The sequence below is a fragment of the Dasypus novemcinctus genome, chromosome 3 (genome assembly GCF_030445035.2).
Source record: "Dasypus novemcinctus isolate mDasNov1 chromosome 3, mDasNov1.1.hap2, whole genome shotgun sequence".
Taxonomy (NCBI): domain Eukaryota; kingdom Metazoa; phylum Chordata; class Mammalia; order Cingulata; family Dasypodidae; genus Dasypus; species Dasypus novemcinctus.
Window position 1 is genome coordinate 3162275 of NC_080675.1, and position 18715 is coordinate 3180989.

At 38.3% G+C, this 18715-nt stretch overlaps 1 protein-coding gene across 1 annotated transcript in view; it reads right to left on the reverse strand.

Moving 5' to 3' along the window:
• RCOR1 (REST corepressor 1) overlaps window positions 1–18715 on the reverse strand; it is a 101336-nt gene that overhangs the window by 29554 nt on the left and 53067 nt on the right. Inside the window, exon 3 of the mRNA XM_058291366.2 lies at window positions 8154–8237. Within this exon, the coding sequence (XP_058147349.1) occupies window positions 8154–8237 (84 nt within the window). The remainder of the gene's footprint in view (window positions 1–8153; window positions 8238–18715) is intronic.

Sequence of the window (18715 nt, forward strand, 5' to 3'; positions counted from 1 at the left end):
TACCAAGACCAATAGTCACCTAGAAAATTAATGTGTGACAGTGTTTAACTTGGGGTAAATAGGGCATTTTTCACTTTTAAATTTATACACTGAGTATGTATTATTTTTAGGTGAAAAGAAAATAAGAAAACATGATATATTTACCTCTTGACTTACAAATTCTATTTCTTGGGATTTATCCTAAAGGAATGAGAATTTTCATTACAGCTTTTTTTTCTTCAGAAGAATTAAAAAGTAAAAGGCTTCAAAAAGCCATCAATTGATTTTGTTGTGGCTAAAAAAAAAGACTAAAGATACAGATATGGAACAAAGTCCCAGGTATATCATTACAAGCAAACTGCTGAAGAGCCCATGTTTTATGATTAAAAAAAAAAAGTATATACTTATTTAAATTCATTAAAATATTAAGAAAATCATATGCATTATAAATAGTAACTATGAGAATGCTTTCACTGACATATTCAGTGATATATGAATTTTATACAATAAGCATTTATTTTTATAATCACAAAATAATTTAAAATTTTTTCAGTAACCCTATGAAGCAGATACTTTGAAAGGAAAGAAACCAACTTAAGAAAAGCCAGGAATCTAAAAATACTCTTACACAGAATTTTTGGATATCTGCTAGAAATCTATACATGTCCTAAATATCCTATTTCTATTTAAAGTCAGGAAAAAAGTTGGACAACCAAGACTTCTACCTTCTTTCAAAATAAAGAAGGCAAATAGAAAAGATTTCTTTTTTTGCCTATATATGGGGAGAAGCGAGATGAGGAGAGACGGGAAAATATTATATTTTTGTCTGCATTGACACCATAATTACACATTTAAAATATTTAAAGGCCTAACTATGGTTAAGCTCCTAGTCACGGACTATGATTCCCAAAGCTCCACAAATGCGACCTTAGTAAGAGTAAGTAACCCATCTTCAAGGAACCACATTATGTTCACATCCTCACATACCAGGAGTTAAGCAAATTCCCTCTGGCCCACAATTCCATTTCTGGGAATTTATCTTAATAAATCCTAAACACAAAAAAAGGAGGACAGAGTGCTGTGTAGTCTTCCTTTACAATAGTGACAAAGTTGTTCAATAATGGAATGGCCAAAAACATAAGTCCACATGATGGAATATTACACTGTTACTGAAAAAAGACTGCACTGCCAAAATTTCCAACAATGGTTTACCTCTAGGTGATGGAATAGTGAGTGAATTTTTTTTCCTTCTTTATACTTCTCTGAACTTGCAACAATACATAAATGTTACTTTAAGGCTGGTTTTCAAGGATTTAACCAATACCAGCAGGGCTTATAAATTGCAAGTTTATTTTAGACAATTAAAGGTCTATTAACTTTTCATATACTGCTCTTTTCTTTCTACGTTTAGAAAAATAAGACAATATTAAAATTAAGTTCTGACTCCAAAGACTCCACCAGGTAATACAACAACACAATATATAAAAGCAGGATAGTGGCTGAAGAAGGAAGGGGGAACTGAGAACTTCATGAACTCGGCCTAAGAATCACATTTATACCACAACCCAGGAGCGAAGGGCCAGCAAGCTGGATCCTACTCCCGGCTCCACCACTTACTATCTTTATCAGTTTCACAGCCCTCTTTGAAATGTGGAACTCCCATCTGTGAAACAGGGCCAAAAACTTCCTGCTGGGTTATTATGAAGACTGAATGATACAGGATCAAGAAAGCTTTTGTTCTGTGCGTGGCGCAGAGGCTCAACAAATGCTCACTATTATTAATATTCTGTTCTGGGCACCATACTTGAGGATGAACTTTGTGACAACTGGAAAATACCCGGGAGAGCAAAGATTAAAAGAGATCTGAAAATCCAATCATCCCGAAAAAGGTTGCAGTAACTAGGCAGGCGAAAGAGAGGCAGGATGACTGGGTAGTTAAAAGTTTCATGAAAGCAGACTTAATTGGCAGAATTCAGTAAAACAAGGCACGGTTTCAGCACAGTGTAAGAAAGGACAGCATGTAAAAAAAAAAAAAAAAAAAAAGAAATATTGTTTTTGTAGGTTATTTATTGCAAGTAAAGAAAGGAAAAAAATAACCTCAGGAAATAACTTAAAAGGTCTTCCCCAGCCTGGTAAAGGCCCCAGAAATGCCAATACTCTTCCTCCTCCTATTCTGTTCTCCATTATAAACTCATCAAATAGTAGCTTGATGGAGGTAAAATCAAGATACTTTTAAAAAATGAGACTGGCCTGAGAAGGTGACATTACTATTACTAAAGTTAACATTACTAAGCGTAGTTAAATTTCCCATGTTCCATGGAGGGTATCATACAAAAAACCTGATCTGTCAAGGTAAAAATTAAAGGTTTCGTTGCCATAGTTATCAGCACTTTAAATATGCTAACATAGATTCTGAATATCCAAAAGGGAGATTAAATATGCATCACTTTTCACACACATGTTGGTGGAAACCCTTTAACACCTTTTTTTCCCCCACATGGCAGCAGCACTGCACATGGGCCAGCTCACCACACAGGTCAGGAGGCCCTGGGGCTCAAACCCTGGGCCCTCCATATGGTAGACGGATGCTCAATCAGCTGAGCCACATCCGCTTTCCATTACAATCCTTTTTATTTCAGTGGGGTTGGTAGTAATATCCCCCTTGTCATTTCTCATTTTAATTATATGTATCTCCCCTCTTTTTTCTTCATCAGTCTAGCCTAAGGTTTGTCAATTTTATTGATCTTTCTAAAGATCATTTTATTTATCTCCACTCCAATCTTTGTTATTTCTAACCTTCCTTCTATTCACTTATTTTACTTTTATCTTCTAGTTCTTCCAGTTTTGAGGTTAGGTCTCTGATTTGAAGTCTCTTTCATTGTAAGCATTTAGACCTATAAATTTGCCTCTTAGCACTGCTTTTGCTGCATCCCATTAATATTGGTTTTTGTTTTTGTTTTTTCATTTTTATATACTTCAGGATATTTCTTAATTTCCTTTGTGATCTCTTCTTCAACCCACTGGTAAGAGTAGGTTGTTTAATTTCTACATATTTGTGAGTTTTCCATTTTCCCTCTGTTAGTGATTTCCAACATCATTCTATTGTGGGAAGAGAACACACATTGTTTTATGTCAATATATTTGAATTTTTTCAGACTTGTGTCGTAACATGTGGTCTATTCTATAGAATGATCCATGGGCACTAGAGTCCATGCACTATTCTGCTGCTGTTGGGTTTTAAGTGTTCTTAATAGTTGGTTTAGACTGTTGTTCAAGTCTTGTATTTCCTTATTGATCTTCTGTTTAGATGCATTATCGAAAGTGGTATATTAAAGGCCCTATTAATTTAACTGTTAATTTAACTGTTAGTTTCTTCCTTCAAATGTTAGTGTTAGTTTCATATATTTTGGGGCTCTGCTCTTAGGTGCATATATATTTATAATTGTTACATCTGTTGAATTAACCCCTCTGTCAGTTCATAATGACTGTCTTTGTTCCTCATAACTATTTTTGACTTAAAGTCTGTTTTATCTGATACTAGTATAACTACCCCAGCTCTTTTGGTTATTGATTGCATGGTATATTTTCCCCCATCCTTTCACTTCCATTCTCCATATGTCTTTGAATTTAAGGTGAGTCTCTTGTTTAATGCATATATTTGGGTTTTCCTGTTTATGAAATAATTTGAAGAATTTGAAAGTTTTTTATTGTGGCCTCTTATACTGATTTAAACATTCCTAATCTTGTGGTTTCATAATTTTTCACTTTTTTCAAAGTGCTATATAAGCTAAAAGTTAACTAAGAGAAAAGGCTCAGAATGGTAAGAATAATATAATGCCTTATATAACTCCTTTCAGGTGGAAATTTACAGAATTAGAAAGATGAAGAGTTGAACAGATTTTTAATTTGAAAGGTTACCAAGGGAAATGTACATTATTGGAAATAGGTCTTACAATGTAAGGCTTGGGAAGCAGTTGTGGCTCAACTGATAGAGCATCCGCCTACCATATGGAGGGTCCAGGGTTCGATACCCAGGGCCTCTTGACCTGTGTGGTAAGCTGGCCCACAAACAGTCCTGCCATACACAAGGAGTGCTGTGCCACGCAGGGGAGCCCCTATGTAGGGGTGTCCCACAGGCAAGGTGTGCGCCCTGCAAGGAGAGTTGCCCCATGTGAAAAAAAGTGCAGCCTGCCCAGGAGTGGCGCCACACACACGGAGAGCTGACACAGCAAGATGATACAACAAAAAAGAGACCCGGACTCCCAGTGCCACCTGATAATGCAAGTGGATGCAGAAGAACACACAGCAAATGGACAGAGAGAGCAGACAACAGGAGGGAAGGGGAGAGAAATAAAATAAATCTTAAAGGAAAAAAAAAGGATTATAAAAGGATACTGTGAACTATACACCAACAAATTAGAAAACCTTGATGAAATGGGAAAATTCCTAGAAATACAAAGTACCTAGACTGACTCAATATACCAAATGTAAGATATGGATAATAGTTAGTAGTAAGATTTTGACAATGTTCTTTCATAGTTTGTAACAAGTGTTTCACAACAATGCAAGGTGTTGGTAGCAGGGAGCTGTATGAGACCCTTTGGAATGATGATATGCACGTTTGTTTTGAAAATTCACAAATTTTACTATGCACTTATTGTTTATGTATGTTCATGGGTAAATGATACACTTCGATAAAATTTTATTTTATTTTTCTTAAAAAAAAAAAAAAAAAAAAAAAGAAGATCTTAACAGTGTGAAGAGACTGAATCAATAATCAAAATCCTCCCAAAAAAGAAAAGTCCAGGACCAGATGGCTTCACCGGGAATTTTATCAAACATTCCAAGAAGAATTAACACCATTCCTACTCAAATTCGTCCAAAAAACTGAAGAGGAAGGAGAACTCCCAAATCATTCTATGAGGACATCATTAACCCCCTACTAAAGCCATATAAAGATACTACAAGAAAAATTATACAGGCCAATATCTCTTATGAATATAGATGGGATAATCCTCAACAAAACACTAGGAAAACAAATTCAATACCACATAGAAAGAATTATTATATAGCATGATCAAGTAGGATTTATCTCAGGTATGCAAGGATGATTCAAAACAGGAAAATCAATATAATATATCACATTAAAAGGGAAAAACCACATGATCATCTCAATTGATACAGAAAAAGCATTTCACAAAATCCAGCTCCCCTAGCTGATAAAAACACTTAGAAAACTAGGAATTGTAAGGAATCCTCCTGAACATGATAGACAGCATATGGGAAAAACCCACAGCTAATATCCTACTTAATGGTCAAGGACCGAAAGTTTCCCCTCTAAGATCAGAAACAAGAAAATGATGCCCACTGTCTCCACTATTATTCAATACTGAATTAGAAGTTCTTTTCAGAATAATTAGGGGAGAAAAAGACATAAAAGGCTTCCAAATTGGAAAGAAGTAAAACTCTAATTGCAGATGTCATGATCCCATATTGAGAAAACCCTGGAAATTTCAAAACAAAGCTCCTAGAGCTAATAAATGAATTCAGTAAAGTGGCAGGGTACAAGACCAATAGCCCCAAACCATCAGTGTTAAAAAGAAACTAGCAATTAACAATAAGAAGAAATCCAAGAAAAAAATTTCATTTATAATAGCTGAAAGAATTAAATATCTAGGAATAAACCTAACCAGGGATGTAAAATCAAAGAAGACCTAAACAAATGGAAGGCTATTCCATGTTCATGGACTGGAATAATAAATATTGTTAAGATATCAATTTTACCCAAAGCGATTTACAGATTCAACACAATCCCAATAAAAATTTTAACAGTCATCTTTGCAGAAATGAAGAAACTATCATCAAATTTATAGGGAAGGGTAAAGGGGTCCTGAGAGCCAAAGCTATCTTAAAAATAGAAAAATGAAGTTGGGAGTACTCACAATTCCTAATCTTGAAACTTATTATAAAGCCACACAATCAAACAGCCCACTACCTGCACAGGGACAGATCCAAAGGAACTGAACTGAGAGCTCAGAAATCAGCCCTCACATTAATGGCCAAAGACCACTCAAGTGGGAAAGAATAGACTCTTCAACAAACGGTCCTGGGAAAACTGGATCTCCATTTGCAAAAGAATGAAGGTGGACCACTACATCACATCATATGTAGAAATCAACTCAGAATGGATCAAAGACCTAAATATAAGAGCCAAAACTATCAAACTCCTAGAAGAAAACTTAGGGAAATATCTTCAGGACCTTGTGTTAGACAACGGTTTCTTAAAACTTTATACCCAGAGCGCATGCAACATATGAAAAAAAGATAAACAAGACCTCATTAAAATTAAAAACTTTCAGCACCTCATATATTTAGAAACCACATATCCAATAAAGGTTTAATATCCAGATTATAGGCTCATTTTGCCAAGGTGGGTTCTACCATTGGGTGGGGTGGACCCATATCCTGGGGAAGACTAATGCCGTCGAATAGAGAGAACTGTATCTCTCGTGAGAAAGGACGGCTCCCAGGGCATTAGATTGGCAGGCGTTGTGGGCCCTAAGGGGAGGGGAAAATGGACGTGCAATGGATGGAACAAAGGTAAATAAGGGGGCAAAAGAGGAGTTATGTGAGAGTACACGAGGATGAATATAAAACAGCTAATATTACACCAAAAACATATAGAGGACGACAGACTAATAATGAAAACCATAAGACAAAACATAGGATAACTAAAAAATTTAGAAAACTGTACAACCTAAAGTATGGACCACATAGTAAGCACAAATGTTACCTTGTTTGAAAACTATAGTTTCGGAATCTGTACATCAGTTTCAGGAAATATGATATGACTAAGTTAAAAGATTATTGCTGTGGAAGGGAAAAGGTTTTATGGTGGATCTGAGGAAATACTGTATATTGTATATATGAATTTTGGTGATCTAAGACTCTTCTGAAGCTGAAAAAAAAAATATCCAGATTATATAAAGAAATCCTTCAACTCAACAAAAAAAAAACAAAACGAATCTAATTTAAAAATGGACAAAAGACCTGAATAGAGATTTATCCAAAGAAGTTACACAAATGGCTAAAAAGCACATGAAAAGATGCTCAGTACCACTAGTCATCTGGGAAATGCAAATCTAAAGCACAATGGGATACCACTAGAACGGTTGCTATTGACAAAAATGGAAAATTAGGTGTTGGAAAGAATGTGGAGAAATACAAACACTCATCTATTGCTCACAAGAATGTAAAATGTTGCAGCCTCTGTGGAGGACAGCTGGGCAGTTCCTGAGAAAGTTAAATACAGAACCATAAGATGGCCTGGCAATCCCACTACGAGGCATATACCCAAAAGAACTGAAGGCAGGAACTCGAAGAGATATATGCACACTGATGTTCATTGTGGCATTATTCACAATTGCTAAAAGATGGAAGAAACCCAAGCGTCCAGCAACAATGAATAAACAAAATATAGCCTAGTCATACAATGGAATATTATTCAGCCATAAAAAGGAATGAAGTCCTGATACATGCAACAACATGGATGACCCTTAAAGACATCATGTGGAATGAAATAAGCCAGACCCAAAAGGACAAATATTGTATGATCTCAATGATATGAAATAGCTAGAATAAGCAGATTGAGTCAGAATCTATAAAACAAGTTACATGGGATGGGGGGATGGCGAGTTAAGGTGTAAAATGTACAGTGTTTCTATTTGGGATGACGGAAAAAATTTGGCAATGAACGGTGGTAATGGTAGCACAACACTGTAAACGTAACTAACGGCACTGAAATATGTATTTAAACGTGGTTAAAAGGGGAAATTTTATGTTCCCTTTTTACTAGAGGAAAAAAAAATTCAACCAACAATATAGTACAACATGAACAGTGAACTCTAAATTAAACCATGGACTATAGTTAACAGTACAATTATTAAAAAGTGCCTTCAGCAATTGTAACAAACGCTCCACACCAATGCAAGGAGTTAATAACAATAATATGGTATATGGGAATCCTGTGTTTTATGCATGCTTGTTCTGTAACCCACAACCTCTCTAATTAAATAGGAGAAATGTAATATAAGAAGGAACTTATCACTAGAAAAGTACCTTTGAAACCTTATATTAAATAAATGGATGGAAAATAAAGGTTCTCCAAGACTTACGTTTTGCTTCTGACAGATTCTGATTAGGTGACCAGACCAGCATGCCAAGGTTGTCTCTTTCTTGACTGCGTCTTGCCAGTTTGGCTTGGTAGAAACAAAAAAGGGAATTCTCATGTAATTATTAAAATTAATCAGATGTAACAAGCAATGAGTTAACAACACCACTCTAGTCTTTTAAGAGTCAGAATATGATGACATCACCTCACCCATCCTTGCCTTCGACCCGCCCTAATGGAATCCATACATTTACCATGACACTGTGAGGGTGGTAGTGGGGAAGACACCTGAGTCAGCCAGAACAGTTCTATTTCCAAGTCCTTTGCTATTTTACTTATATTTATTTAACAAACAGATACTGTATGAGGTAGGTATAATTACCATTCCCACTTGATAGATGAGGAAGGAGGATCATTCCGTTGACAGAGGCAAAGGAAGGACTGAACTCAGTCACGCAGAGTGGCTTCAGGGTTTAAGCGCTATACTATGTTCTCTGCTTACAGGCAATGGACATCCAATAAGGAAGTCACGTGTGGCAAGGTGTTCAAATATTCTTTTAAACTGGGAATTCTTCAGATGTGATTCACCGCTCTGTCAGAGTAACTTTTTAGTGATTTCACAAGAGAGTATCCAACACTTTAACAACTTTATTAGTGGGTGACCATTAAGAAATTCACCCTGAAAGGAAACTACTGAAATGCATTCAGATTCTGAAAAATCTGTAAATTTACAAGATTTACAAGTGTCCAGTGTTGCGCTGACATGTATAACTGGATTAACTACAAACCACAGTCAAATATTACAACAGAGATGTCTGAAACTTTATCTTCAGAAGATATGAAAGACTCAAGAGACAAAGGCACACAATTCATACCTTTATACTTTTATAAAAATTAACTCCTCTGGGAGTGAATGTGGCTCAAGCAGTTGAGTGCCTATTTCCCACAAAGGAGGTCCCAGGTCTGGCCCCAGTGCCTCCTTTAAAAAAAAAAAACAAAAAAAACCCCCACAACAACAAGAAAACAAACAAACAAACAAAACCAGCTCAGGGGAGCCAATGTGGCTCAGTGGTGGAGTGCCGGCTTCCCACAAACGAGGTCCTGGTTCACTCTCCAGCCCTGGTACGTTGAAAATACATAAATAAATAACTCCCCTGAAAATGTTATGAAAGTAACAGACCTGGGCTCTACAGAAAATATTCTACTAAATATAAGGAAATAAGCACACACGTCTCAGTATACATGTACCTTCAGAAAATTCATAAAAACTAGTTTAAGAGTTCCTGTGTCTATGAAACTACTAGATCTGTGATCTTTAAATTTATCTGCTAATGTGCTGTAGGTTTTATAAAGAAAGGATTTCTATACTTTTGGTAAAATCTTTAGGGCAGTTACTTCAAAGAAAAACGATGGCAGGGTGGGAAGGAAAGACCCCAAGTATGAATGCTATGTGATTATACCAAATACCACTGATTGTACACTCTGGATGACTTGTATGCTTTATTAATATGTACCAATAACATGGCTTTATTTATGGGGTGAACAGGAAGAGATTTCAAAGAACAAAAGGCAGGAATATGACAAAAAGAATGAGGGTGTCCACTTTTGAGTATATCTTTTTTCTCCCCGAAGCATACCTTTTAATATAGTTTTCTTTTTTTTCTAAGATTTTATTTATTTCTTCCAGCCCTGTTGCTTGTACTGTCTGCTTTCTGTTCGTCTTTTTTTTTAGGAGGCACTGGGAACTGAACCCAGGCCCTCCCATGTGGGAGGGAGTCACCCAAACACTTTAGCTACCTTCCCTCCCTGCTTGTTGTGTCTCTCATTGTGTTTCTTTGCTGTCTCTTCGTTGTATCATCTTGCTGCATCATCTTGTGACCATATGTATGAACAGAGAGACCCCAAATGAAATACAAAGAACAGTGACCTTTGCTGTATTTCAAATGAAATAGCCAGGGGGCTAAGGTGGCTCAAGCGACTGAGTGCCACTCTCCCACATCAGAAGGTCCCAGGACCGGTTCCCAGTGCCTCCTAAAGAGGAGATGAGAAGACAAGCAGACGCTGAAGAACACGCAGTGAAATGGATACAGAGCAGATAGCAAGCTCAAGCGGTGAGGGCAGGGCGGGGGGAGGATAAATCTTTAAATTAAAAAAACACAAAACTTCTATTAGACATAAGAGAAAATCTTTCTGACCTTTGTTGGCAAGGAGATCTTATATATAACACCAAAAGCACAATCCAGAAAAGAAAAAATTCTTAAGTTGGATTTCATCAAAAGAAAGAACTGCTCTTAGAATGACATTGCTAAGAAAAATAAAAGCCAAGCCAGAGAGAAAATAAGTACAAAATCACACCCATGATAAAGACTTGTATGCAAAATACGAAATAACTCAAACTGAAAACTAAGAAACAATCCAGTTATTTGTGAGGAAAAGATTTGAACAGACTCTTGAAGGTATATGGATAACAAATAAGTACAAGAAAAGCTGCTCAGAATCAGTCATTAGGGAAATACAAATGACTATGACAATCCTATTACAAAGGATAAAATTAAAAAGACTGACCATACGAAGTGTTAGTAAGAATGTGGGGAAACTGGAACTCTTATGCTCTCATAGCGGGAATGTAAAATAACTTACTATATTGGGGAAAAAGCTTGAAAGTTTCCTAAAATTGTAGTCTACCCACGCAAATGGAATATTCAATAATGAAAAAGAGAAAACCATTTATACACACAACACGGACAAATTTCAAAATAATACCGATGAGTAAAACAACTGAAAACACAAAAAGGCTAAGGCTAAAATGAATTCTGTGGTGCTAGACTGAATTGATGGTATCAGTACAAACCCATGGTTTTCAATAGAATATAGAAATACAGACGTATGTAAACATACATACATATATACAGTAATTTCCCAGCTCTGTCCACTGAAAATGGCTTGACACAATGACAACCCAGCAATGATGAGTATGTCTAGCTCACAGATTTTGGTTTTTATATGCCATTCTCAAATTAAAAAAAAAAAAACAAAACAACCAAGTCTCCAGGGGAAATGGCTAAATCTAGGGCTAGGGCAAGAAATGTACAATATAAGCCTAGAATATGTCAGAAACTAATAAAGATGGCATCTTACCCTACCCTATACACACTTTTGAATTCTCAGGCCTCAGGGCCAGTAGTTACAGACAAAGGACCGCTGGGATATACCTCCCCCACTGGCCAAATTTGAGACAATTTAAACGATAAAATGAATGATAGTAACAACATAATAAGAATCTGCACCCATAGTGGCAGAAACAAATTGAGTTAAAAGAAGGAAAAGACACAGGCAAAGGAATCAGAATAGTCAGCAAAATGGAAGGTTTACACAACTCTATTTTAACATTCATTATAAAGGTACAGTAATAAAAAGTGTTGTAGGACAGACACACACAGATCAATGCAACAGAAGACAGTCCAGAAAGAGACTCATACAAATAAGGAAAACTGATGTGTAACAAAGCTACAAATGCAATTCAATGGAGAAAGGATACTCTTTTCAACAAAAGGCACTGGAGACCCAAGGCCATAAGTACATATCACATGGTCAGTGGGTGGAAGAGAGACATTTCTGCGGAAGCGGATTTGGCTTAACTGACAGAGCATCCACCTACCACATGGGAGGTCCAGGGTTCAAACCCAGGGCCTCCTGACCCGTATGGTGAGCTGGCCCATGTGCTCAAGGAGTGCCGTGCCATGCAGGGGTGTCCCCCACATAGGGGAGTCCCACATGTAAGTAGTGCGCCCCATAAGGAGAGCCACTCCACATGAAAAAAGCACAGCCTGCCCAAGAGTGGCGCCGCCCACACGGAGAGCTGACACAGCAAGATGACGCAACAAAAAAAGACACAGATTTCCGATGCCACTGACAAGAATCCAAGCGGACACAGAAGAAACACAGTGAAGGGACACAGAGAGTAGACAATGGGGCGGGGGAAGGGGAAAGAAATAAATAAAGAATGCATCTTAAAAAAAAAAAAAAAAGACATTTCTGGACTCCTTGATACAGAGACACATGCAATGTGGTTCCAACACCTGTTAGAGGGAGTTCCGGGAAGATGTCAGACTAGAAAGAGGAAAGACTCTCTGCTCTTCCAGGGACAGGCAGGAACAGCCTGGTAAAAATCTTCTAGGGTGTAGGACACCAAGGGGAGGCTGGACTCCACCCAAAAGGGCAAGAAATGCAAAAATGCGAGTTAAAAGCCATACCTGCTGGCATCTTCCCTACCCTATACACACTTTTGAAATCTCAGCCCTTGGGGGCCAGCAGTTACAGACAAAGGGGACCCAGTGTCCACCTCACTAGGAAAGGGGAGAGAGAACGCAGCCTAAGGCTGACTCAGTTTTTGACATATGAATTCAGTCAGCTAACTGCTAACTGCTATTGTTTTGGGGAGCCAGCAAGAGGCTAAGGGATCCAACCCTCTCGATCTCCATCTCTATGGACCAGGACTGGTTGTTGGGGACGCAGAGGAGAATGGAATTACTTCCTACCCTGGAAAAGGGAGGAGGCTGTCAGCAAAAGCTGGAGAACTGCCCCTGAGAAAGTTTGAGTTACAAGGCTCATAGTTCCAGACAGGCTCACCTGTCACACTGATTGGTCCCTGTTGCAGCAAACACACTACGACCAGGCACTGAAATAAGAAGGCTGCCAAAGGGTGCCATCTGCTGGCCAATCAAAGAAGTGTATGTGGGAAACGGACTTTGGCCCAGTGGTTAGGGCGTCCGTCTACCACATGGGAGGTCTGCGGTTCAAGCCCCAGGCCTCCTTGACCCATGTGGAGCTGGCCCGTGCGCAGTGCTGATGCGCGCAAGGAGTGCCGCGCCCCGCAGGGGTGTCTCCCGCCTAGGGGAGCCCCACGCGCAAGGAGTGCACCCATAGGGAGAGCTGCCCAGCGCGAAGGAGGGAGCAGCCTGCCGAGGAATGGCGCCGCCCACACTTCCCGTGCCGCTGACGACAACAGAAGAGGACAAAGAAACCAGACGCAGCAAAAAGACACAGAAAACAGACAACCGGGAGAGGGGAGGGGAATTAAATAAATAAAAATAAATCTTTAAAAAAAAAAAAAAAGAAGTGTATGGTAGGAAATTAAAAGTAAATAAGAGGCTTTACCCTGACTTTACAACCTGCCTCCCAAGACCTAGGAAGCGGGCCTGCAACCATGACTGGGTCCAGGGCCCAGATATGAGCAACTGACAGGGACAATCCTAAAGACCCAAAACAGGATGAACCAAGAATCAAAGAAGGTTTTATGTAACATTTATGTAATCTAAGTACTTCTAAAAATTTTTTTTTAAAAAAGAGTCAAAGAACCAAGTAACACAGCCCCTCACCACTAAATCCCTACAAAAGAGAAAGAAATTGAGCATCTGAGTAAACTATCATCCTAATCAGATGCTGAAACATCAGCAAAAAAATTACAAGCCATTACTAAGAAAATGGAACGCATGGCCCAAGGAAAGGAAAATATTAAAGCCCCAGAAGAGAAGTAGGAATTGAGACAACTAATCAACAAGATGCACACAATTTCCAAAATCAAATGAGCTGAAAAACAATAAGCAAAAGAGATATAAGACATCAAAGACACTGAGTAAGCATAGAGAAGAATTTGAAAACCTGAATGGAAAAGTAACAGAGCTTATGGGAATGAATGACATGATAAGTAAGATCAAAAACACATTAAGGGGAAGTGGCTGTGGCTCAATCAGTTGGGCTCCCGTCTATCGTTTGGGAGGCCCTAGGTTCCCATTCTGGGGCCTCCTTGTGAAGGCAGGTTCGCCTGCATGCTGTGGAGTGCCGCCCAGCCCGCAAGTGCCACAGAGGGTTGACTCAGCAAGGTGATGCAACAACAACAACAAAAAAGGGAGACAAGTAAAAACATAGAAGAGCGCAGTGAATGGACACAGAGAGCAGACAGCAAGCAAACTAAGGGGGGAGGGGAAATAATAAATACAGACACAGAAGAACACACAGCGAATGGACACAGAGCAGACAGCATGCAAAAAGTCACAAGCAGGGGGGATTAAAAAAAAACCCATTAAGGCATAAAACAGTAGGCTTGAAATGATAGAAGAAAGACTTAAGTGATAGAGAAGGCAGAACACCTGAAATTGAAGACAGAAAAGAACAGAGAGAGAAAAGAATGAAAAAAGGTTGAGCAAGGGCTCACAAAATTGACAAACATTCAGAAGAGAAGGGGAAAGGGGAAGAAAGTATTTGAAGAAATAATAGCTCAAAATTTCCCAACTTTCATGAAAAAAATGAACTTACATGTCCAAGAAGCACAGCACACCCCAATCAGAATAAGTCTGAACAGAACTGTTCCAAGACACATACTACTCAGAATGTCAAGTCAAAGATAAAGAGAAAATTCTCAGAGCATGAGGGGGAAGAAAATCATCACATACAAGGGACACACAGTAAAACTTAGTGTGGATTTCTCATCAGAAACCAAGGAGGGGAGAAGACAGTGGTATGGTACAATTGTATCAGTGGTATGACAGAATTATGATACGGAAGGAGAAAAACTGCAGGCTGAAAATTCTTTATCTAGCAAAATTGTCCTTCACATATGAAGGTGAGTTTAAAATAGTCACAAACAAACAGAAACTATGAGAGTTTGTAAAAAAAGAATCCACCTTTGCAGGAAATATTAAGAAGCCTTACAGCCTGAAAGAAAAAGACAGGAAGAGAGGCTTGAAGAGGGCAGGAGAAAGAATAGCAGAAACGATAACTAAAAGAGTAAAAAGACGGAGCAGAGGTGGCTCAAATGAGGGGGGTGGGATAATAAAAATAGTAAGTAAATCTTAAAAAAGAGTAAAAAGACAAAAATAAGGTGTGACATATAAAAAGGAAAGAATACAACGGTGAAAGTAAACAATTCACTTACAGTAATACCCAATCAAAAGATACAGGCTGACAGAATGTATTGGGGGAAAAAATGAGCCACCAATAGGCTGCCTACAAGAAACTCACCTTAGACCCAGGGATACAAACCGACTGAAAGTGAAAGTTTGGAAAAAGACAGTCCACACAAACACTAACCAAAAAAGAGCAGGGGTAACTATACTACTATCGGACAAAGCAGACTGAAATGAAAAGAAGTTATGAGAAACAGAACATTATATATTAATAAAAGGGAAAACACACCAGGAAGAAATAACAATCATAAAAATCTATGCATCTAATCAGGGTGCCCCAAAATACATGAGACAAACTCTGGGCAAAACTGAAGGGTGAGACAGACATCTCTACAATAATCATTGAGAATTCAACACCCCACTCACATCATTAGATAGAACAACCAGAGAGAAGGCCAACAAGGAAACACAGAACCTGAACAATATGATAAAGAGCTAGACCTAACAGACACATAAAGAATGTTGCACCCAAACTCAGAGGGTTATACACAGATACAGTGGGTGCTTCTTATGAATCTTTCTTCAGGATAAACCATGTTAGGTCACAATGCAGGTCTCAAAAAATATAAAAAGGATGAAATTATTCAAAGCACCTTTTCAGATCACAACTGAATGAAACTGGAAATCAGTAATAGACAGGAAAGGTACAATTTGCAAATTTGTGGGGCCTGAACAACATACGCCCTAAATAATAAATGTTTCAAAGAATAAATTGTAAATGAAATTAATAAATACATAGAGATGAATATAAACACAACTTATAACTTACAGGATACAGTGAAGGCAGTGCTGAGAAGGAAATTTATATCCCTAAATGATTATATTAAAAAAGGAGTTAAAATCAGAGTTCTAACTGAACTGGAGAAACTAGAAAAAGAACCGCAAACCGTTCCCAAAGCAAGCAGAGGAAAAGAAATAATAAAGATTAGAGCAGAAATAAATGAAACAGAAAACAAAAACTAAAGCAAAAAGAAGAGGAAATCAACAAAAACAAAAGCTGGTTATTTGAGAAGATCAATAAAGTGGACAAACCCCAAGTTAGACTAACAAAGAATAAACGGGAAAAGATGCAATAAATAAATCAGAAATCAAAGGGGAGTAGTTACAATTTACCCCAGAGAAATAAAAAGGATATTATGAAAAACTGTATGCCAACAAACTAGACAACCTAGATGAAATGGACAAATCCCTAGAAATGCACAACTACACTGACACTAGAATAAATACAAACTGAACAAACCAATCACATTTAAAGAGGATCAATCCATCATGAAAAATCTCCCAGCAAAGAAAAAGTCCAGGACCAGATGGCTTCGCAGGTGAATTCTACCAAGCATTTCAACAAGAATTAACACCAATCCTATTTAAACTCTTCCAAAAAGTGAAGAGGGAAAATTATCCAACATCACCCTAATACCAAAGCCAGATAAAGGCACTACGAGAAAAGGAAATTACAGACCCATCTCTCTAATGAACACAGATGCAAAAATTCTCAACGAAATACTTCAAATAGACTCCAGCAGCATACCAAAAGACTTCTACATCAGGACTAACTGGGATTTATTCCTGGTATGCAAGGGTGGTTTAACATAAGAATATCTATTAATGAATACACCATATTAACAACTTCAATGAAAAAAACATGAACATCTCGATCGATACAGAAAAGGCATTCAACAAAACCCAGCATCTCTTGATAAAAATACTCCAAAAGGTAGAATAGAATGAAACTTTCCCAAATGGTAAAGTGCCTATATAAAAAACCCACACCTAACATTGTACTCAACGTGAAAAGACGGAAAACTTTTCCACCTACTGGGAACAAAGACACAGATGCCCACTGTCATGACTGTTATACTGTGCTGTAAGTTCTTGCTGGAGCAATTAGGCAAGGAAAAGAAATACAAGGCACCCAAGTAACAAAGCAAGAAGTAAAACTTTCACGATTCACTGATAATATAATCCTATACTTGAAAATTCTGGAAAAATCCAAAACAAAGCTCTTAGAATACACAAGTTCAGCAAAGTGATGGGATACAAGCGTAATACCCAAAAATCAGTAGTCTTTCTATACACTACTAATGAGCAATATAAGGAGGAAGTCAGAAAAAAAATTTCATTTACAAAAGCGACTAAAATGATCAATTATTTAGGGAAGCAGATGTGGTTCAAGCAATTGGGCTCCCGTCTACCATATAGGAGGTCCAGGGTTTGATTCCCGGGGTGTCCTGAAGAAGGCAAGCTGGCCCACACAGAATGCTGGGCCACGCAGCACTGGCCTGCACCGGAACGCCAGAACAGCAAGATGACACAACAAAAAGAAACACAGAGGAGAGCTAACAAGAGACACAGAAGACCATGGAGCTGAGGTGGTGCAAGAGACTGAGCACCTCTCTCCCACTCCGGAAGGTCTCAGGATCGGTTCCTGGTGCCGCCTAAAGAGAAGACAAGCAGACAAGAAGAATACAGAGCAAATGGACACAGAGAAGACAACAAAGGGGGTGAATAAATAAATAAAATAAGTATTTAAAAAATATATATATATATATTTAAGAAAAAACTTAACTGAGAACATAAAGGACCTATATTCAGAAAACTTCAAAACATTATGAAAGAAACAAAAGAAGACCAAAATAAATGGAAGGACATTTCATGCTCATGGACTGGAAGACTGAATAGCAATAAAATGCCAATACTACCTAAACTGATTTACAGATTCAAAGCAATCTCAAAAAATATTCCAATACCTTTTCTACAGAAATGGAAAAGCCAATCATCAAATTTATTTGGAAGGGTAAGGGGCCCTGAATAGCCAAAAATGTCTTTAAAAAGAACAACAACAGGGCGGTGGACTTGGCCCAGTGGTTAGGGCGTCCGTCTACCACATGGGAGGTCCGCGGTTCAAACCCCGGGCCTCCGTGACCCGTGTGGAGCTGGCCCACGCGCAGTGCTGATGCACGCAAGGAGTGCCGTGCCACGCAGGGGTGTCCCCCGCTTAGGGGAGCCCCACGCGCAAGGAGTGCGCCCCGTAAGGAGAGCCACCCAGTGCGAAAGAAAGTGCAGCCTGCCCAGGAATGGCGCCACACACACGGAGAAATGACACAACAGGATGACGCACCAAAAAGAAACACAGATTTCCGTGTCACTGACAACAACAGAAGCGGACAAAGAAGACGTAGCAAATAGACACAGAGAACAGACAACCGGGGTGGGGGAGAGAAATAAATAAATAAATCTTTAAAAAAAGAATAAAAAAAAAAACAAAACAAAACAAAACAAAAAACCCAGCATGGTATAAAAATAGAATGACTGATGAAACTGATTTGACAACTCAGGAATAGACCCTCACATCTATAAATTATTTTTGCCAAGGCCATCAAGCCCAACCAGCTGTGCTGTAACAGTCTATTCAACAAACGGTGCTCAGAGAACAGATACTTATATCCCAAAGAAAGAAAGAGGACCTTATCTCACACTTTAACAAAAATTAACTCAAAATGGGTCAAGGACCTAAACATAAAAGCTACAGCTCTCCTCTGGGAAGATGACAGACTAGAAAAATATGGGACTGTTCTCCAATAAATAGCTAGAGGGCAAGCTG